General features: G+C 29.3%; 2 protein-coding genes across 2 annotated transcripts in view; both read left to right on the plus strand.

The window, feature by feature from the left end:
* Window positions 1-230: 230 nt before the first annotated feature.
* LOC126970897 (NADH-ubiquinone oxidoreductase chain 6-like) lies at window positions 231-8801 on the plus strand (the record flags this gene model as incomplete). The annotated part of the gene is given in 2 exon segments (XM_050817049.1): window positions 231-252; window positions 7178-8801. Coding segments are annotated over 2 exon segments (498 nt in total), but the record flags the coding sequence as incomplete, so codon positions are not given.
* A 4624-nt stretch (window positions 8802-13425) lies between these two features.
* The window catches only part of LOC126970816 (leucine-rich repeat-containing protein 24-like), a 150693-nt gene continuing 144013 nt past the window's right edge, over window positions 13426-20105 (plus strand). Inside the window, exon 1 of the mRNA XM_050816942.1 lies at window positions 13426-13508. The gene's annotated coding sequence lies outside the window, so the exon portion shown is untranslated. The remainder of the gene's footprint in view (window positions 13509-20105) is intronic.

A 20105-nucleotide genomic window follows, 5' to 3' on the forward strand; every position in this document is an offset into this window, starting at 1 on the left:
GCGCTAATCTCTGGTACTACTGGTCCGATTTGAATGATTCTTTCAGTGTTGGGTAGTCCATTTATCGAGGAAGGCTATAGGCTATGTTTTTTTTTTCAAAATTAGGGATCCGTAATAAAATTGCTATTTTGTAACACAAGGTGTAAAATTGAAAACATATTTTTGCGTGCGCTGCAAAAACTATTGACAATAGAACAAAATGATGTACAGGCTATAATATAGGCAATATTTTATTATTTATAAAACTATCGCGTGAATTATACTTTATATGGCAAAACAACGTTTGCCGGGTCAGCTAGTATATTATAATGAAACAATGCATTATGCAGTATGCTAGTTTTTCCTCCTCTTTCATAAAAAATATTATTAATATAGTTTATTTAATTTTGTATACTTATCTTATTTAAAATTATTGATAATTTCAATGCTCCGATACTTAAATTGTTAAACCATATGAAATTAATAAAATGTTTATATATTAAACAGATTCTAATAATAATAATAATAAAAATTTAATCGTCATTATTTTTTTTTTTGTTTTAGGAGTTACCACCTTGTTTCAGAAACACGAAAATTGGTAAGAACTAAATGTTTTTAAAAACAATAACAAATTAAATTTTATAGATACTTAAAATGTTAATAGTTTTAAAAAAACACACAAAATGGTTGCTACTAAGAAATTCTATTGCAATTTTATTTACTTGTCACATAATATAATGAGTGTGTCCATTTTTGTTTAGTAAAGTAAAGTAAAGTATTCATTTATTCATCACAAAACAAAACATTATATACATAGTAAAATTAACAAATTTAAAAATACGGCGTCATCAAAAGGACACCCACTCAGCATTTTTTGGAATTGAAATAAGGATCACCCCAATTCCAACACTGATTTTCAGTAGGTACCTAGCAAGTCGACCTGTTAACAGCAGCTGTAGACAACACGGTTCCTTTATTTATAGGTCTTAAAAGTGACCGTCTACAAATATTACAAAGAGAGAAGAAACTAAACTAAGCTAGATAGAATTTAATGGGAGTTTTAAAAGATTTTTTTTTTGATCAAAATAAATAGGGTATATTTTGTGTTTTTTTTTTTGAAAATGCGTTAACATTTCAAATTCCAATAGTGCATACACCTCCTTAAAAAGGCAAGCAACGCTCCTGTGAATGTGGGTGGTTATAACTTAACATGAGATGATATTTACCCTCTTTTTCTTTCCATAAAAAAAGATGTGTTTGAAGTAGAAGCTTGAAGTTATTTTATATAGCTTCTTAGGAACGTAAAGTAAGAAGGTATAATTTCAACTTCATTCTTTGAAGCGTTCCTGAGAAAAAGTTTCTTTGAAGATGGACAATGAAGTGATCCATCCTATTAGGGTTTCTTTTTTCTTTTCACGATGCGGAAACTGTACGGAAACTCAACATTTCACATTATTTTGTAAAATAATAGAATAGCGCATTTTTAGTAGTTCAGGAAATGGAGTATTCTCCAATGTGCTGTCGGCAAAATTAAATTTAATTGAGCGCAATTTTGCTTTTGAATACGTATCATCACAGCTAACAACAGTTCTTCTACAGTTCCAACTACTTTATACAATTTTCCGCAACATTAAAGTTTTGAAGTCTTTTCTCTAACTCATATGAATACAGCAAAGTTTTAACAAAGCAAAAAAAAAAAAGATACTACCCGTTTATGGTTATCCCATTTGTCGTATCACCGCTCTTCGACAATACTTCCCTTAAAGCCTCGCTTAGTATCGGAATACTGGGTCTCGAAATCTCGAGCGATTGCCAATTTCGTGGTCACCTGGAGGGCAAAGCCAAATTAGCTTTAAAGAAACTGGGCGTCATTAATAGAGCACGGCAATACTTCAAGCCGGCCCACATACTAGCGCTCTACAAAGCGCAGGTCCGACCACACATGGATTATTGCTGTCATCTCTGGTCTGGCGCACCCCAGTATCAGCTCGATACATTTGACCGCGTGCAACGCAGAGCAGCTCTAATTGTCGGGGACCCAGTGCTTTGTGAACGGCTGGATCACTTGGCGTTGCGCAGAGACGTCGCTTCATTGTGTGTCTTCTACCGTATTTATCACGGGGAGTGTTCCGAAGAGCTGTTTAACCTGATTCCTGCCGCCGAATTCCACCTTTGCACGACACGCCACAAGTTAGGTTATCATCCTCACCATCTGGATGTGTAGCGGTCCTTCACAGTACGGTATTCAAGGAGCTTTCTTCCACGTACTACAAAGCTGAGGAATGAACTTCCTCGTGCGGTGTTTCCAGGACGATACGACATGGGTACCTTCAAAAAAAGCGCGTACACCTTCCTTAAAGGCCCGCAACGCTCCTGTGATTCCACTGGTGTTGCAAGAGATTGTGGGCGGCGGTGGCACTTAACAACAGGTGACCCGTACGCTCGTTTGTCCTCCTATTCAATAAAAAAAATTCGTTAAATCGCTAACAACGGATAATATAGGGCATCCTAACTATGTCATACAATGGAAAAGATTACAATAATGAGACTTGATGAGTCAACAATTCGAAAGAGTTTATGAAACTCCCGCAGATTCTTATGATGGTTATGAATCGGGTTGCACAAACTACGAACATAATTTAAAAATTAGAAAGAAAATAGATAGAAGATTTATATGAAATAAAACGCATTTTGAAATCACTCAAAGTAAATAAGGATGCTGGTTGTTCAAACCTTCAGTTTTTCTTAAAAATTGTTCCGATACTATAGCTTTACCCTTATCAATTATATAAACCTTGTCTGTAAATCGTTACGGAGAGTTCCCTACTCAAAATGCAAAGAGACCCTCATTGTGCAAATATTTAGAACTAGACAACAAAACCAGATCGTTAACTGGCCTATATCAATCTTCAACTCATTGGCGAAAAAATTCGAGATTGTAATACAGAAACGTATTATATTATCTCTCGTACATAAATTTATACCTACTGCATGGTTTAACGAAGAAGCGTTCAACTGTTACAAATTTACTTGTTCATTATACTTTCGATAAAATGAGTAAAGGAAAACATGTGGATGTTATCTACACGGATTTTGAAAAGGCTTTTGACCGCATGGATCACATTATTCTATATTCACGTAAATTTGGCTCATATGAAGTATTACAGTCTTCACTATAAGTAGTAAGTCAGCAGCTGAATTATATTTTTTCGCCGGAGCTACTGAACCGATTTTGATAAAATTTGGTACAGCGCTATCGCTGTATAGTCTATACGAGAGCTTGGAAAACCATACGATACCAATAGTAGATTTAGTTTGCCAGGGCAATCTTCCTCGAGATAATTTGTTTGGAACGGGAGCGAAAATGGGAACGGACTGAAATAGGACACAAGATGATCTTCAATTCCGAACTTGCTTATTATATTTAAAAACCCTTTATCTACGCGGACAAAGGATCGGGCATCAGCTAGTATGATATAAATCTGACGTTGTCATTCAGCGCCCATCTCCCGTCACATAAATTGAAACAGCTCATGTGACTATTATAATAACACCCTTTATACTGAAACAAGCCCCTGATTTGCTACTAATTATTTACCACTGTCCACTTTTACTAGTTTACATGTTTGTACGAAATTCTGAAAAATATAGTAAAAAGCATCAATCTTAAGCTTTGCCTGTCGGTTTAACTATATACGATTAAAATTCATTCAAATGTGAACGTATACTCTTCACAATTACCTTTGTAAAAATGTGAAAAACCGCAGTCCCATAAACCATTGTGCCAGTTAATGATGTGGGTAAAAATGAATGATACATTTCTCATTCAAAAATAGCTCGTGAGGCTTTTAATTAAGACTTTAAATAAGAGCTTCATTAAAATTTCACGTGTAGGCGTGGTTGAAACATTTTCTTAACTTAATGCGGGTAGTTAATAAAACTTTCGCTCATAACGCGGTATGAGAGAACTATAACCTAGGTACATTTTATGATTAGGCACTTCAAGATCATTAAAAAAATAAGATTTAATGCTGATGACTAAAGAAATAAAATCGGCGAGCAGCTTTATAGTTACCCAACTTGAACACGCAAGTTCTGGTCGTTGTCGAAACCTGCTCTTGGTAACTTCAACCAGCCGTCCCTGCCACCGCTGCACGTGAAGAATGACAACCTTGGAAAGCCGATCTTCTTTGCACTCTTTCCATTTCCAACTCGACTCTTGACGACTAAGGAAAAACACCGACCATTCCGCGGTGTCAGACCTCTATGCCTAACACTAACGAGAAGGCCTGCCAGTTATCCTGGATATAGCAAAGCCCTTTGAATGTGTATGGCATATAGCACTTCTCTCAAAACTTCAATCGTTTTATGCAAGTAAACCTCCACCTTCCTTACTGGTTGTAGTATACAGGTGATTGTCGATGGATCGTTATTTATTGAACCTGAAACCCATGAACGCTGGAGTTCCCCAAGGCTGTGTGCTACACTGTTTCTCCTGGATATTAATGGTATGTTGGACACCTCCAACATATATAGCTATGCAGAAGACAGCACTGGTGATGCCGTATACACGAGCCATGCAGCACTCTCTCGGGAAATCATCCACCAGTGCTGGATGAAACTTGTATCTTCTATCGCGTCCTGTCTATAGAAGGTCGTGGAAGGTAAACTGATCCTTGCCCAATTTAACCTCCAGAAGACTCAAGTTTCCGCGTTAACCACAAAAAAACCATTTGTCGTATCACCGTTCTACAATAATACCTCCCTTAAAGCCTCGCCTAGTATCGGAATACTGGGTGTCGAATATGACAGAATTGTCGGGGACTCTTTTCTAATCTTATATATAAAATTCTCGAGTCACAATGTTCGTTCCCGTACTCCTCCGAAACGGCTTGACCGATTCTCATGAAATTTTGTGAGCATATTGAATAGGTCTGAGAATCGGCCAACATCTATTTTTCATACCCCTAAATATTACACACGAAATTTTATTTTTATATTTTTTTGACATTTTTTTTAAATTTGTTTGATTATGAGTCAGGATTAAAAAATACATACAACTTAAAATTTTCACCCATCTACGATTAACAGTTACTTTTGTATCGCGATTTTAGTATCGGCAATACAACGTTTGCTGGGTCAGCTAGTAATTTATACTAATTTAACTTATAGTTAGTTATTCTACATGTTTTTTAATGAAAATAAGAAACGAGACGAGCAGGATGTTCAGCTAATGGTAATTGATACGCCTTACCCATTATAATGCAGTGCCGCTCAGTACTCTTGAAAAAACCCAATAATTCTGAGCGGCACTACAAGTGATCACTTTGAGACAAGATGTGAAGTCTCATTTGCCCAGTCATTTCACTAGCTACGGCGCCCGTCAGACTGATTTAAAATAATGCTTACACATTACTGTTTCAAAGCAGAAATAGGCGCCGTTCTGGTACCCATAATCTAGCCGGCATCATGTGCAAATGACCCGCCCACTGGTACACACACAATATAAGAGGCCTCTTTCTAAGAAATATCCATTCGGAACACAAAATAGTTTGTATGAAAGACAGAGACAAGCTACAGATCCATTTAAAATACGAAATAGTAATGTCACTTCAGCTTAAGACAACTCCGTACCTCCAGCGATCCAAAACAACACAAAAACTGCTATCCTTATATTGGAATATTTAATGGCACTCCATTGCAAACACACATAGAGTAACAGTAATTAACTGCTATATATAGTATGGAATCAAGACAATTGCCAGATCTAAATTTAAAGATTTAAAATTTATGATTCCTTTTACCCAAAACGTATTAGTTATATGGAAATTCTATATAATAATATGTTGATAAAAATATCAGGATTCTTCAGTAGATATTTATTAAATGGAAGACAATATTAATACCAGACACAGAAACATACTGTTAATGCTTAACTTAACTTCTAGGCTTAGTAAACTCTACAGGTTTATCAGCAACTACATTAAATTTTACCGAGCCTATTAAACATAATTTATCTTTTTGTTACACCATTACTTATTTGCCCATTCTTCTTCACATAAACAACAAAATTTACGAATGAGTATCATCAGTTGTCTTTACCATAGCCTTTAAATATTTTTAAAAACCTACTTTAATAAAAGTCTGAAAACAACATAATATATATAATATTATAATAGTGATAATTTTCTTACTTATTAAGGCTTGTATCTTGAGAGCAGAAATTAAATTGTTGTTTTCGTTAAATGCCCTTTTAGGCTCTTAATTAAGATTTTCATTACCGACATCTCCTAAATCAGCACAATTACTTAAATAGGCGCTACCAAATTACGCGTATTGCTGTTTTATTTTGTAATAATTCATTCAGAAGGATCTTTATTTACATGATAAATGAACTCATGTTATATTTTCAAATATATAACATTTGATTTTTTTGATACACAGACGAGAAGGGTATAGGATACTTGATAGTAGAGAGTAAACTCTTTATTAGTTGCTCATTAGGACTCATGCAGGTACTAACTGATGTATTTTATACGTAGAATCTTGCTGCTAGACAACTGATGCAAACAGGCCAGGTTTATTACTTCAGTGTGCGTGACAAGCTACGTCTTACACTCGTGATTTGTGACATACAAATCACGAATGTAAGACTCGCTTTATATTAGTGTGCGTGTATAGCTCAAAATAGAGGTTAACCGTCAACGTCAATACACAAATGAAATTTGAAAAACAAAATTTTATGAACGATGCGGGACTCGAACCCACGACCTCCGGCGTTCCGTGCCGGTGCTCTAACCAACTGAACCAACCGTTCAAGTAACGTATCGTTATAAAATCTTATATGCTTTGTCCAACTCTCAGGTTGTGGCTTCATCTACAGGATCTACTTTACATTTTATAACCTGCTCAACCCCAATAATTGCATATTAGGAAAATGACTTGAGCAATTGACAAGCCACAAAAAATGTTGTTTTTCAAATTTTATATGTGTATTAATCCTAGAAGTGAGGGTTATCACTTTAAAAACATAAAATATTGTCAACCTTAATGTTATTCGACGGTTTCACAGCTATCTAAACGTATAAAAGATCTAAGTAGACTAGCTAGTGTACATTGACAATTCCAATTGACATTCAAAAAAAGGCTAATTCTTATTTGACACGGAGAACACGATCGCTGGGACAACAATTTCACTTCTTTAATATTATCCATCCTTTATCCATAGGAATTATAATCTTAACTCAAACTTTATTATTATGTTTAATTTCAGGAATAATAATTAGAACTTATTGATTTTCTTATATTCTATTTTTAACTTTCTTAGGGGGACTCTTAGTTTTATTTTTTTATATTTCAAGAATTGCATCAAATGAATTAATCAATTTTTCTTTAAATTTTAAAATATTTCTATTTATTTTAATTATTTTTGTTATTTTTAATTGATTTTTTTATAAATCTTACTACTCATCAAATTTATTTATTAATTATGAAATAAATAATTTATTAAATATATTTTTAATAATTGAAGAAAATAACTTAAATTTAACTAAATTGTTTAATAATCAAACAAATTTTTTAACTATAATATTAATTATTTATATATTTATTACATTAATTGCTGTTATTAAAATTATAAATATTTTTTTTGGCCCTTTACGATCATTTAACTAATGATAAATAATTTTAAACCTTTACGAAAAACTCATCCTTTAATTAAAATTTTAAATTGAGCATTAATTGATTTACCAAGACCATCAAATATTTCCTCATTATGAAATTTTGGATCTTTATTAGGATTATGCTTAATTAGCCAAATTATTACAGGATTATTCTTATCAATATATTATTGTGCTAATATTGAATTAGCATTTTACAGAGTAAATTACATTTGTCGAAATGTTAATTATGGTTGATTAATCCGAACTCTTCACGCTAATGGTGCATCATTTTTTTTTATTTGTATTTACATTCATATTGGACGAGGCATTTATTATGAATCTTTTAATTTACTATACACATGAATAATTGGAATTATTATTTTATTTTTATTGATAATAACAGCATTTATAGGGTATGTTCTACCTTGAGGACAAATATCTTTTTGGGGGGCTACAGTAATTACTCATTTATTATCAGCTATTCCTTATTTAGGAACAAATTTAGTTAATTGAATTTGAGGAGGGTTTGCAGTAGATAATCCAACTTTAACTCGTTTTTATTCATTTCATTTCTTACTCCCATTTATTATATTAATAATAACAATAATTCATTTACTATTTCTTCATCAAACAGGATCTAATAATCCTTTAGGAATTAATAGAAACTTAGATAAAATCCCATTCCATCCATTCTTTATTTTTAAAGATTTAATTGGATTTATTATTTTAATTTTTATTTTAACTTTATTAACACTTACTAATCCTTACTTATTAGGGGACCAAGATAATTTTATCCCTGCTAATCCTTTAGTTACACCTATTCATATTCAACCTGAATGATATTTTTTATTTGCTTATGCCATTTTACGATCTATCCCTAATAAATTAGGAGGAGTAATTGCCTTAATTATATCAATTCTTATTCTAATTATTTTACCATTTTCATTTAATAAAAATATTCAAAGTATTCAATTTTATCCAATTAATCAAATAATTTTTTGATTATTAATTTCAATTATTATTCTTCTAACCTGAATTGGAGCCCAACCAGTAGAAATTTCTTTTATTATTACTGGACAAATTTTAACTATTATATATTTCTCTTATTATATTATTAACCCTATTATTAGTAAATTATTAGATAATTTAATTTTTAATTAATTAATGAGCTTGATAAAGCATTTGTTTTGAAAACTTAAGAAAGAATTTAAATATTCTATTAATTTATACTAAATTAATTTAGTAAATTCAAATTATTTTTAAACCTAAATATAATAATATTAAATTTAAAGAAATTGGTAAATACACCTTTCAAAATAAATATATTAATTTATCATAACGATAACGAGGCAAAGTACCCCGAACTCAAATAAATATAAAAGAAATAAAAACTAATTTTAAATAAAATATTAAATTCAAACTAAAACCCCCTAAATATAATAAAACAAATATTATTCTTATAAATAAAATTCTAGAATACTCAGTTAAAAAAATTAATGCAAATCTCCCTCTTCTACACTCAATATTAAACCCTGAAACTAATTCTCTTTCCCCCTCAGCAAAATCAAAAGGTGTTCGATTAGTTTCTGCTATTATAGAAGAAAATATAATTATTCTTAAAGGAAATATTAAAAATATAAATCAAATATTTTCTTGGTATAATTCTAATTTTATTAAATTAAAATCTATAATTAAAAATAAAGAAGATATTATAATTAAAGCTAAACTTACCTCATAAGAAATTGTTTGAGCTAAAGCTCGTAAACCCCCTAAAATAGAATAATTTGAATTTGATGACCAACCAGCAAGTAATAATAAATATACTCTAATTCTTGTACAACTAAAAAAAAATAATACCCCTAAATTAAACATAATTATATTAAAATAATAAGGAATTAATATCCAAATTATTAAAGAAATAAAAAATCTAAAAATAGGAGAAAAATAATAATAATAATAATTTGAAAAATTTAAATAAACTTGCTCTTTTCTAAATAACTTAATACCATCTGAAAAAGGCTGTATAATTCCTAAAAAACCTAATTTATTAGGACCTTTTCGAATTTGAATATAACCTAAGATTTTTGGTTCTAATAAAGTTAAAAAAACTACACCAATTAAAACCCCAATAAATAAAATAATTATTCCAATAATAATATTAAGTAAATCTATTATTAACATTTACTATCTATATAATTTACTATATATTTATGACTTCTAAAACCATTACATTTTTCTGCCAAAATAGTAAATATATTATTAGTAATATTCATATTATATAAAATTATTTTAAATATTTGATCCTTTCGTACTAAAATATTTTATTTTACTCAAGATAGAAACCAACCTGGCTCACACCCGTTTGAACTCAGATCATGTAAGATTTTAATGATCGAACAGATCACAATTTTAAACTTTTGCATTTAAATTTTATCTTAATCCAACATCGAGGTCGCAAACTTTTTTTTTTATTTGAACTAAAAAAAAAATACGCTGTTATCCCTAAGGTATTTTTTTCTTATAATCATAAATTATGGATCATAATTTCATTTATTTATGTTTATTATTTAAAAAAAGTTTTTTTTATTTTTCTATCACCCCAATAAAATATTTTAAAAAATTTTAGTGTTAATTTTTCTTTATTTTAATAATAGTTTTTAAAATATTAAACTCTATAGGGTCTGCTTGTCTTTTAATTTTAATTTAGCTTTTTAACTAAAAAATTAAATTTCATTTTTTAAATAGAGACAGATTATATTTCATCCAATCATTTATACAAGTCTTCAATTAAAAGACTAATGATTATGCTACCTTTGTACAGTCAATATACTGCAGCCCTTTAAATTTATTTCAGTGGGCAGATTAGACTTTAAATTATTCTCAAAAATACATGTTTTTGTTAAACAGGTGAATATTTTTTTTTGCCGAATTCCTTTATTTAATTATATAAATTTTTATTTTCTCATTTATAAAATTTTGTACTAATTTTATCATTATACCTAATTTCTTTTTATTAAAAATTATTTTTTTATAAATATTTAAATATAAATTTTAAATTTAAATTTTAATAAAATTATTTATAAAAAATTATAATTTATAAAAAATATAAATTTTAAAAATTTTATTTTTAAAAATAAACCCAATTGTAAGAATTTAATTTAAAGCTTATCAAATTATAAATATAAAATATTTACTTTTTTTTAATTTTTATTAATAAAAATTAAAATTAATAATATTTAAAATTAAATTTTTTTCTAAAAAAACTAGATATATTTAAAAACAATTAACATTTCATTTCTAATTAATTATTTTAAATAATTTTAAAACACTAATTTAAATAATCAATTAACTCTCTTAAATTCGAGATTATTATTAATATAATTTATTTTTAATAAACTCTGATACCCAAGATACAATAAATTAAATTTACTTTTTATTAAATTTACTTTAATTATTTTTCAAAATTCTTTTACAATACTAATTTTCTATAAAATTAAAAAAAAATTCCATAAAAATAGTTAAACCCCCATTCAGTATTTTACTTTAAAATTTCTTCTTTATACTAATATTTATTAATTTTCCCCCCTCAAATTAATTATATTATAATTTCTTTTTAATGTAAATGAAATGCTTTATCAAGCTCTAATTTGTCTTTCTAGAAACACTTTCCAGTACCTCTACTTTGTTACGACTTATTCCAATTTTTAAATGAAAGTGACGGGCAATATGTACATATTTTAATTTTTAATCATTTTATTAAATTAAATAAAATTACATTTAAATCCACCTTTAATAATCTTTTACAAAATTATATTCATTTAATTTTTTATTATTGTAATCCATTATATTCTTAATTATAATTGACATCTTGATCTGAATTAATTTTTATTTTAAATTTTAATTATTATTATTATTATTAAATATTTTTTTAACAACGATATATAAAATTAAAAATTAAGTAAATTTAATCGTGGACTATCAATTATTAAACAGATTCCTCTAAATGAACTAAAATACCGCCAAATTACTTAAGTTTCAATAATTAATATACTATTTTAGTTTAATTTATTTAATTTTTTAATAATAGGGTATCTAATCCTAGTTTTTTATAAAATTTTATAATTCACAAAAATAAATTTTAATCAAATTAAAATTTCACTTAATAATCCTAAATTTAATTTATTTAAATTAATTGTTTATTTTAACTAATAAAATTTATTTTAATTTTTGTATAACCGCAACTGCTGGCACAAAATTGGTTATTAATTTTAATATCCCTAAATCTTAATTTCTTAAATTTTTAATTTTAATTACTACTTTATATCATTATTATTAAAATAAAGAAAAATTAACACTAAAATTTGTATATAATTTGAATTTAAAATAATTTTTTTAAATGGTAAAACTTTATTTCTTTATAAGAATCTTTTAAATAGCTTTTTTTTTATATATAAAATTTAATATTAATTATCATTATTTTAATATTCTCCTCTTATTTTTTTTTCTAATATTCATATTGAAAATTAAATTCATGATAAAGCGATTAATAATCTTTTAAATAGATAACTATTATTAATAAGATATATATGTTTCTAATTAATTATTATATTTATATGTATATAATATATTAAATATTTAATATATATTTATATATATGTATATATAATTATTATTTTTTTTAATTTATATAAAAAATAATATTAATTATCATTATTTTAATATTCTCCTCTTATTTTTTTTTCTAATATTCGTATTGAAAATTAAATTCATGATAAAGCGATTAATAATCTTTTAAATAGATAACTATTATTAATAAGATGTATATGTTTCTAATTAATTATTATATTTATATATATATAATATATTAAATATTTAATATATATTTATATATATGTATATATAATATTTATATTTATTATATATAAATAATTATTTTTTTTAATTTATATAAAAAATAATATTAATTATCATTATTTTAATATTCTCCTCTTATTTTTTTTTCTAATATTCGTATTGAAAATTAAATTCATGATAAAGCGATTAATAATCTTTTAAATAGATAACTATTATTAATAAGATATATATGTTTCTAATTAATTATTATATTTATATATATATATATAATATATTAAATATTTAATATAAATATAATTATTTAAATATTTATTATGCCATGAGTCTTCCAAAATGAGTATGTTTTTCACTTGAAAAACACATTACCTACAGCTGCTGGCACCTTTTAGCTTTTCCATCCGTGAACCTTTTAAAAACTAAAGACTCAAATACAACAGAATTTGGATGTGTAAACATCAAAATATATATTTAGAAAGTCAGACTTCATGTCAGACACAATTCTTCATTCTCAACTGACAGATATTTGACGTCTGTTCATCATATATCATATGTTCCATCCAAGACTGCAAGTGGCCAACGTAATACTTCTTATACCGGCCAAATACGAGCTGATACTAGGGCGAGGCTTTAACAGAGGTGTCGTCGAAGAGCGGTTATACGATATCCATATTCCCATACAAACTTCCATCCCCTATTTGAACCCCCTCCATTTATTTTTTTCAATTAAAGGTAGCCTATGTCCTTTTCCAAGCTCTAGCCTATCTCTGTATTAAATTTCATCAAAATCAGTTCAGTGGCTTTAGCGTGAAAGCGTAACAAGCAAACTTACATTCACATTAATAATATTAGTTGGGATTGAGAAGGTAACTCAGTTGAGTTTCCATGGTAGACTTCAGTAATTGAATAAAACAGCATTCTCAAAGGCGAGTGGAGTTTCTCTAGGAGTTCAACAAGTGACACTAAATGTGTTAGTCTGTCAACTGTTTGAAACGTCAGGCATGAAACCGGCTCTCGGTATGTGCTAAAGTTTATCTATACATATATATAAAATTGGAGTGTCTGTTTGTAATATTGAAATATCCGTTCTTTACTACACGTATATGAATATATATTCGGCACATACACGAAGATAATTTTTTTTACAATTTTTGTCTGTGTGTCTCTCTGTTTGGTTGTTCCGGCTAATCTCTAAAATGGCAGGACCGATTTTGATGGAGCTGATGTAATATGGAGTAACTTAGACTACTTTAATTTTAGTTTTTTATTTTATTTTAGAAAAATAAAGTAATGTTGCGATGACCAAGAAAAAAACAACGTTTGTCGGGTCAGCTAGTAATATAATAATATGATTTAATATTGACACACTTTTTCACTAATTATCTTGCCCCAAACTAGGCATAGCCTGTACTATGGGTACAAGACAATGGTATATTCAATACAATATACTTACTTAAAAATACATAAATACATATACACATGACTCGGAAACAAACATCCATATTCATCATATTATAAATGTTTGCACCTCCGGCATTCGAACTCGGGACATTCTAACTGCCAAAAATTTATTTTAGATCATTTTTAATCTAAATATTATATCATTGTTAAAAAATCCCTAAAAATGGTAAAACGATAATTGAAATCGTAAAAGCAGAAAATGGATTGAAAAATCTTAATTCTTAGGTTTAAGATTGAATCACTAACTAAATAAATTACCCTATCCGGAATAATTAATGTTAAATTTCAATTAAGGAAAATAAACAGTAGTTAAAAAAAAACTAAAAAAACACGATTTTTGTACATCGATTCCTGTCTTACAGACGATAGATGAAAATTATATAAATTAAGAAAAATCTTATTATGCAACTTGAAAAATGGAATAATTTCATCAAATTAATGTAATGTCACCAGTCCTCGATAAATCTACGAAATTTGAACGAAATCTGGCCGTTTAAAGTGGGTCAAAATCGCGCCCAAATGAGTCGGTTACAAACAAACATACATACAGATGAAGCCAGTAAAATGCGTGTAAAAATTGTACTTTTTTTAAAACGTGGGTAACAAATAGCTCAATTTCGAGCGCACAAGTGAAGTGTGAAATAAATGAATCGATTTACAATTCATTCATATAAATTGCCTCCACATGATTCTCCAATAAATAGCTAATTTTGATTCAATTGAATACTGAAAAGATGTCAAGGGAATGCGCAGTTATTGAATAAATAGTTACTTAAATTTTAATCGACTTTTTTAACACGTACTGGACATGGCCTTAAAAAACTTTTAAATTATAAAATTTTTTAAACGTGCATAAATAACCAAGCGAAGCAATACCTTTCTTTCATTATAATCAATTATTTAATAATATACGTGTGATTAACCTGATTTATTTTAAGTGTTACTTTCCTGACATCTTTAATTTAATTCCTTTGTTTTAATTTTTAATTTTATTTATAGAACTATAAGTGAAAATTTGTAATTAGCCTTCAGTACTTAATTATATACTTACCTACTTGTTAATAACCTAGCTGTAAGTTTTCCGAATAGAATAAAAATAAAATAAAAAAATAAAATGCCTTTTAATTAATTTTACACAATAACATCGTATTTTCTATTTTTGGCTAACGGATAACGGAAACCTTACAACTCGTATTAAAATTGTACTCAAACAACTATTTTTTGTACAAATTAAACAAAAAATTGTTAAGAAAACAAGTAAAGGAAAGGAACGCAATTATTGTTGTCAGCTGTCATCTACCTGTCATCATAATATAATCTAAATCTTCCATTTGAATGGCCCAGTGGTTACTGACGCTGTTGAGCTAGATAAAGCACCCGAGTTCGAATCCTTGTGGGTGTAAACATTTATATTATAATGAATATGAGGGTTGCTGAGTGTTTCCGAGTTAGTTTAGATGTTGATATGTATTTATTTATTATGTTTAACTAAGTATTTTGTATTAAATAAATCGTTGTCTTGTATCCAAAGTACAATCTATGCCTAGTTTGGGCAAGATTATTTGTGTAAAAGTTTTTCAAAAATCAAAATCACTTTATGAATAAACGGTCACGGAAACGACACTTATGAATGTCAAAAAAATATTTTTCTTATTGAATCCACCGCTACTCCGCGAAGGGTTGAGCTAATGAGAAGAAGTAGCAATAAACTCATTGCCACTCTTTTATATCAAGATTTAGATTTCCATCGATTTACAAATAATTTCAATTACAATATAATATGTAAAATGATGCAACAAACATACAAAAATTGCAATAGTATATTAATATATTTTATTATTATTTCTACTTCATCAATCTGTAGTAAGTACTTGATTTATGGCCTTCACAAAGACGTTAGCGGAGAGATTTATGCTTTTTTCGTCATTAATAAGGAAAAAATCTTGATTTGATGAAGAATTTTCCAATTATCAATATAATTTTATTGGGCTTTGAAGAGCACCATAGTTATTAAAATTATTATTTTTTATTTATTTAGTATTAGTCTTTATTACAACTTCATCTTATTTTCTACATTTATATATACAACATATTTATAAAAAACAATATTACAATTATAAATATAAAAAATAGAGTCCCGCCGGCGTTGGTTCACGACAATTCCGCCGGTGCAGGTGGTTAGGGCAACAGACTGAGGAACTTCCGCACGATGCGTGCCGTTTCCAAAACAGCTGCTTTCTGTAACTGACCCTTTATCCAGTTATTAAGTGAGCCTCTTGAGATGATGGTCGAGGCTCTTTGCTATAGTTATTATTATTATTATAGATTTAAGTGACGAGAGGGAGACATATAACAAAATAGCACGAATGTATGGACGTCGTTAGTAGTTAGTAGTGTCGTGAGTTGGGGAATCAAAGACCGAAACGAATTATTATCAAGTGTCAATTCACATCCGCCTCCACAGTTATGCCGTGACCACTATTCATGCATTTGGATCGAAATATCGGCTTCAAATAAATGAAATATAAATTGGGAGCACCTGTAATAATACTAACTATATGGGTATAATTGTGATGCCACTCAGAATGATGGATTTTTCAATAATCCTTACCAAAACTGTTATGTAATGTGCAGGGCGTATCACTGACCAATAGGTGAACATCTGCTACGACTTATTCTCATAAAAAAAAACATCAACGAAATTGTATGGGTTAATCCTATACCCTAATAGATGTGACTAAACTGGTTATTTGTGCCCTGTCTAAATTCATACGACATTACAAATAAACTATGGTATAAAGATATACTTGAGAATAAACCGAGAATATGCAAAACGTTTACAAATAGACATTTTGCTTATGCTTGGTTTATTCGGACGTATAATGTTTGCCGCGTTCATATGCAAGACTGCTTGACATTCGAAAAACTTCAAAATTATCATTCTATTGATAGTGTTGTCAGTGATATAGTTAATATTTTGCATTTTAGTGTGTATTACGTGTACGCGTGCGTAGAAAAACATATCTTGTTAAAAATTCAAATATTTTTATTCAAAATAGGATGTGACATCACTTATTGAAAGTCAAAAAACTAAAAAAAAAACTACCACCCATTCCAAAATGATTGCCTCAGACCTGAGAAGAATGGGCGCAACAAACCCAGCGGGCTTTGTTTTTCATCGAATAAATATGTTTACAAAGTAATATTGTACAATTAAACTTATTATTTAATAGCCTGAGGGCGGTCACTCCATTCCCAATCTGTGGTATGATTAAGAAAGTCATTTAGGTTATAGTAACCTTTACCACACAAACGTTTTTTAACAATTCTTTTGAATAACGTAATACTTTTGTTTTGAACATTTTCTGGGATCTTGTTGTAAAAGCATATACATCGCCCCACAAAAGACTTGCTAACTCGACTTAGCCGAGTAGTAGGCATCATCAGTTTATGTCAGTTCCTGGTGTTAACATTATGGTTATGACAGTTTCTGGCAAATTCACTTATGTGCCTATGAACATACATTACATTATCAAGAATGAATTGAGAAGCAACAGTCAAGATGTTAATTTCTTTTAATTTTGCTCTCAATGATTCTTTAGGACCTAGGTTATAAATAGCGCGAATAGCCCAATGAAAATAAGTTATGGCGAAACAATAGATAGACATACCTGAGGTTCCGAGGAGGAGATGGTCTGCAGCTGGGGGCCCCCGCTAATCCTCTAGGAACTCGTGGTGCTGAAGTTTGTTCGCTCTGCGTTTGGTGAATAAAGTTGCGTTACACCGAGTACTTTGATGCGATGCGAATAGGCCGTTGACCACTGATGAATTAATAATGCGTGCGAATCTGTTCGGTTCTCGGTGACAATTTAATATTATTAGATTAGCCAATCAGATACCAATACGTCTGTTGTCTATAGGCATCTCTCTGTTTCTACAGGAACTCTCTGCAATATAGTTTGCCATAACAAAAATTACAAAAAGACAATAGACAATTACGGCTCAACCTATTAGTTCATTCTCAGATATAATGTATAAGATATATATCTCAAGTATATATATATCTTATACATTATAATCCCTTACATCTCCAGTCAATATAACTTATATATTGACTGGAGATGTAAGGGATCATCATGCAAAATTTCAATTAAATCGGTCCAATAGTTTCAGAGATTAGCCCGCACAAATAGACAAACAGACAGAGAAACAAAAAATTCAAAAAGAAATCGGGTCTTGTTCTATTTCTCTTCTTAAATCACCCTGATTCGATTTTGAAGATTATTTTCATTGTACAGAAATGTGATCTCTACAGATTTATTTATTATTATATACTTATATATAGATAGATTATCTCTTGCACAACAAATTCATATCTGTTAACTATCTCACATACCATTTATTTGAGAACTGAGTTAAGTTTTCAGTTTTCAAGTTAGACTTAAGTAATTGAATACAACAGCAATCACAAAGGCGAGTGGAGTTTCTCTGGGATTTCCTCAAGTGTGTTAGTCTGTCAACTTTATGTGACGTCACACTAGATATTCCGTATGCACCAAACTCTATGTATGTCAAAGTAACTTAAGCTCAGTTTATGGCATCTGAATGGCATATATATGACATGATCAAAAATTAAGTGTATTGTTATTATTTATAACATATATTGCGTATTCTTATACAATCTAATTAATTAATCTATTTCTTGTTACGATTATTGTTATTTTTGGAATCGGTGTCCGTCCGCCGCGGCCCGCTCTCGCCTCCTCACGTCGCACGTGCGACTCAAGCACATCTCACCTATAACTATGTGTGTAGTAAATTTATTGAAGTAGGCGTTACTTTGCGGAAATCCATAATTATCCAAATAGTTTGAGTTTTCTTTTGTGTTAATTCCGCCAATATTTGTCTTTAACGTGTTTCGCCTCTAAACGAGGCATCCTCAGGACGTGTTCATTCGCCAAAATCTGGCACGAGACTGGTGGTAATCCAAATCATTGGGATATGTGTATAGTTATAAACCTACCTTGGCTGACACCGACTGGATGGCGGACACAATGGGACAATGGACATTTTTTTTAATTTGTTTGATTATGAGTCAGCATTAAAAAATACAACCAACTTCAAATTTTCACCCATCTACAACAACAGTTACTTTTGTATCACGATTTTAATATCGGCAATACAACGTTTGCTGGGTCAGATAGTAACTATATAATATTATATAACTTTAATCAATTTTAATTATATTCTTATTTTTTAATTCTTTCATATATTTGTAATTTTAATGTTAACATACTGCCCAACAGTTTAGCGGTGTGTTCGTGTTTGTTTCCTTGGCTTAGTAAATCAAATAAGTCAAGATAGGTTGACCTTACGCGGGGTGCGCTATAAATCTTTTTGTGATATTTTCTTTTTGTGAATAAAGATTTTAGTATTTAGGTATATGTTTTTGGTGCTAATTAGTTTATCTAGTTAACCATTAACACTACTTATACAGACGAAAGAAACAAATTTCTTTTAATGTCACTATCACTACTTGCAAAAAAATGGCATTCTGATATAGAAGTAATAAACTTCACAAGTGACCCTTTCTCGCTTCCTTGATGGAAGAGGATTGTATTTGTTTTAATTAAGGCTTTGGACCGAACCAATGGCCTTGAGGAATCAAACGAAGCTAGGTTATTCCAAAATAATTTTATAGAAGTACCTACTAGATGCTAAAGGGATTGTGGCCTTTGCACGCTGTAAAGCCCTCAATGCGTCATGATAAATAAGTAACCATAATATAAGTAAGTATTGTAAATAAGTACTTACTAGGTATTCTGTGCAAAAAAGCCTTTCAATGGCAAAAAAACAATACAGTAGTTGGTATTCTATTGTACAAAAAAACAACATAAAATTATTGTCGGAATAAATAAGCAATTTTAATGTTTGAAATAATTTGTGTTAAGATTCAGCCATAAAATATGTACGTTCGCATTTTTGATCTTTTTATTACTCTCGTATTTTTTTAATTGAACAAAACTAGCATTAATTATAGAAAATACTAAAAATAACTCTGTACACGAATTATTGACGGCACAGCCGAGCTCGGAGATTTCGCCAACAAAATAGCTCAATATCGGACATACAAGCGAAGCGTGAAATAAATCG

This window comes from Leptidea sinapis, chromosome 22, assembly GCF_905404315.1.
Source record: "Leptidea sinapis chromosome 22, ilLepSina1.1, whole genome shotgun sequence".
Classification (NCBI taxonomy): domain Eukaryota; kingdom Metazoa; phylum Arthropoda; class Insecta; order Lepidoptera; family Pieridae; genus Leptidea; species Leptidea sinapis.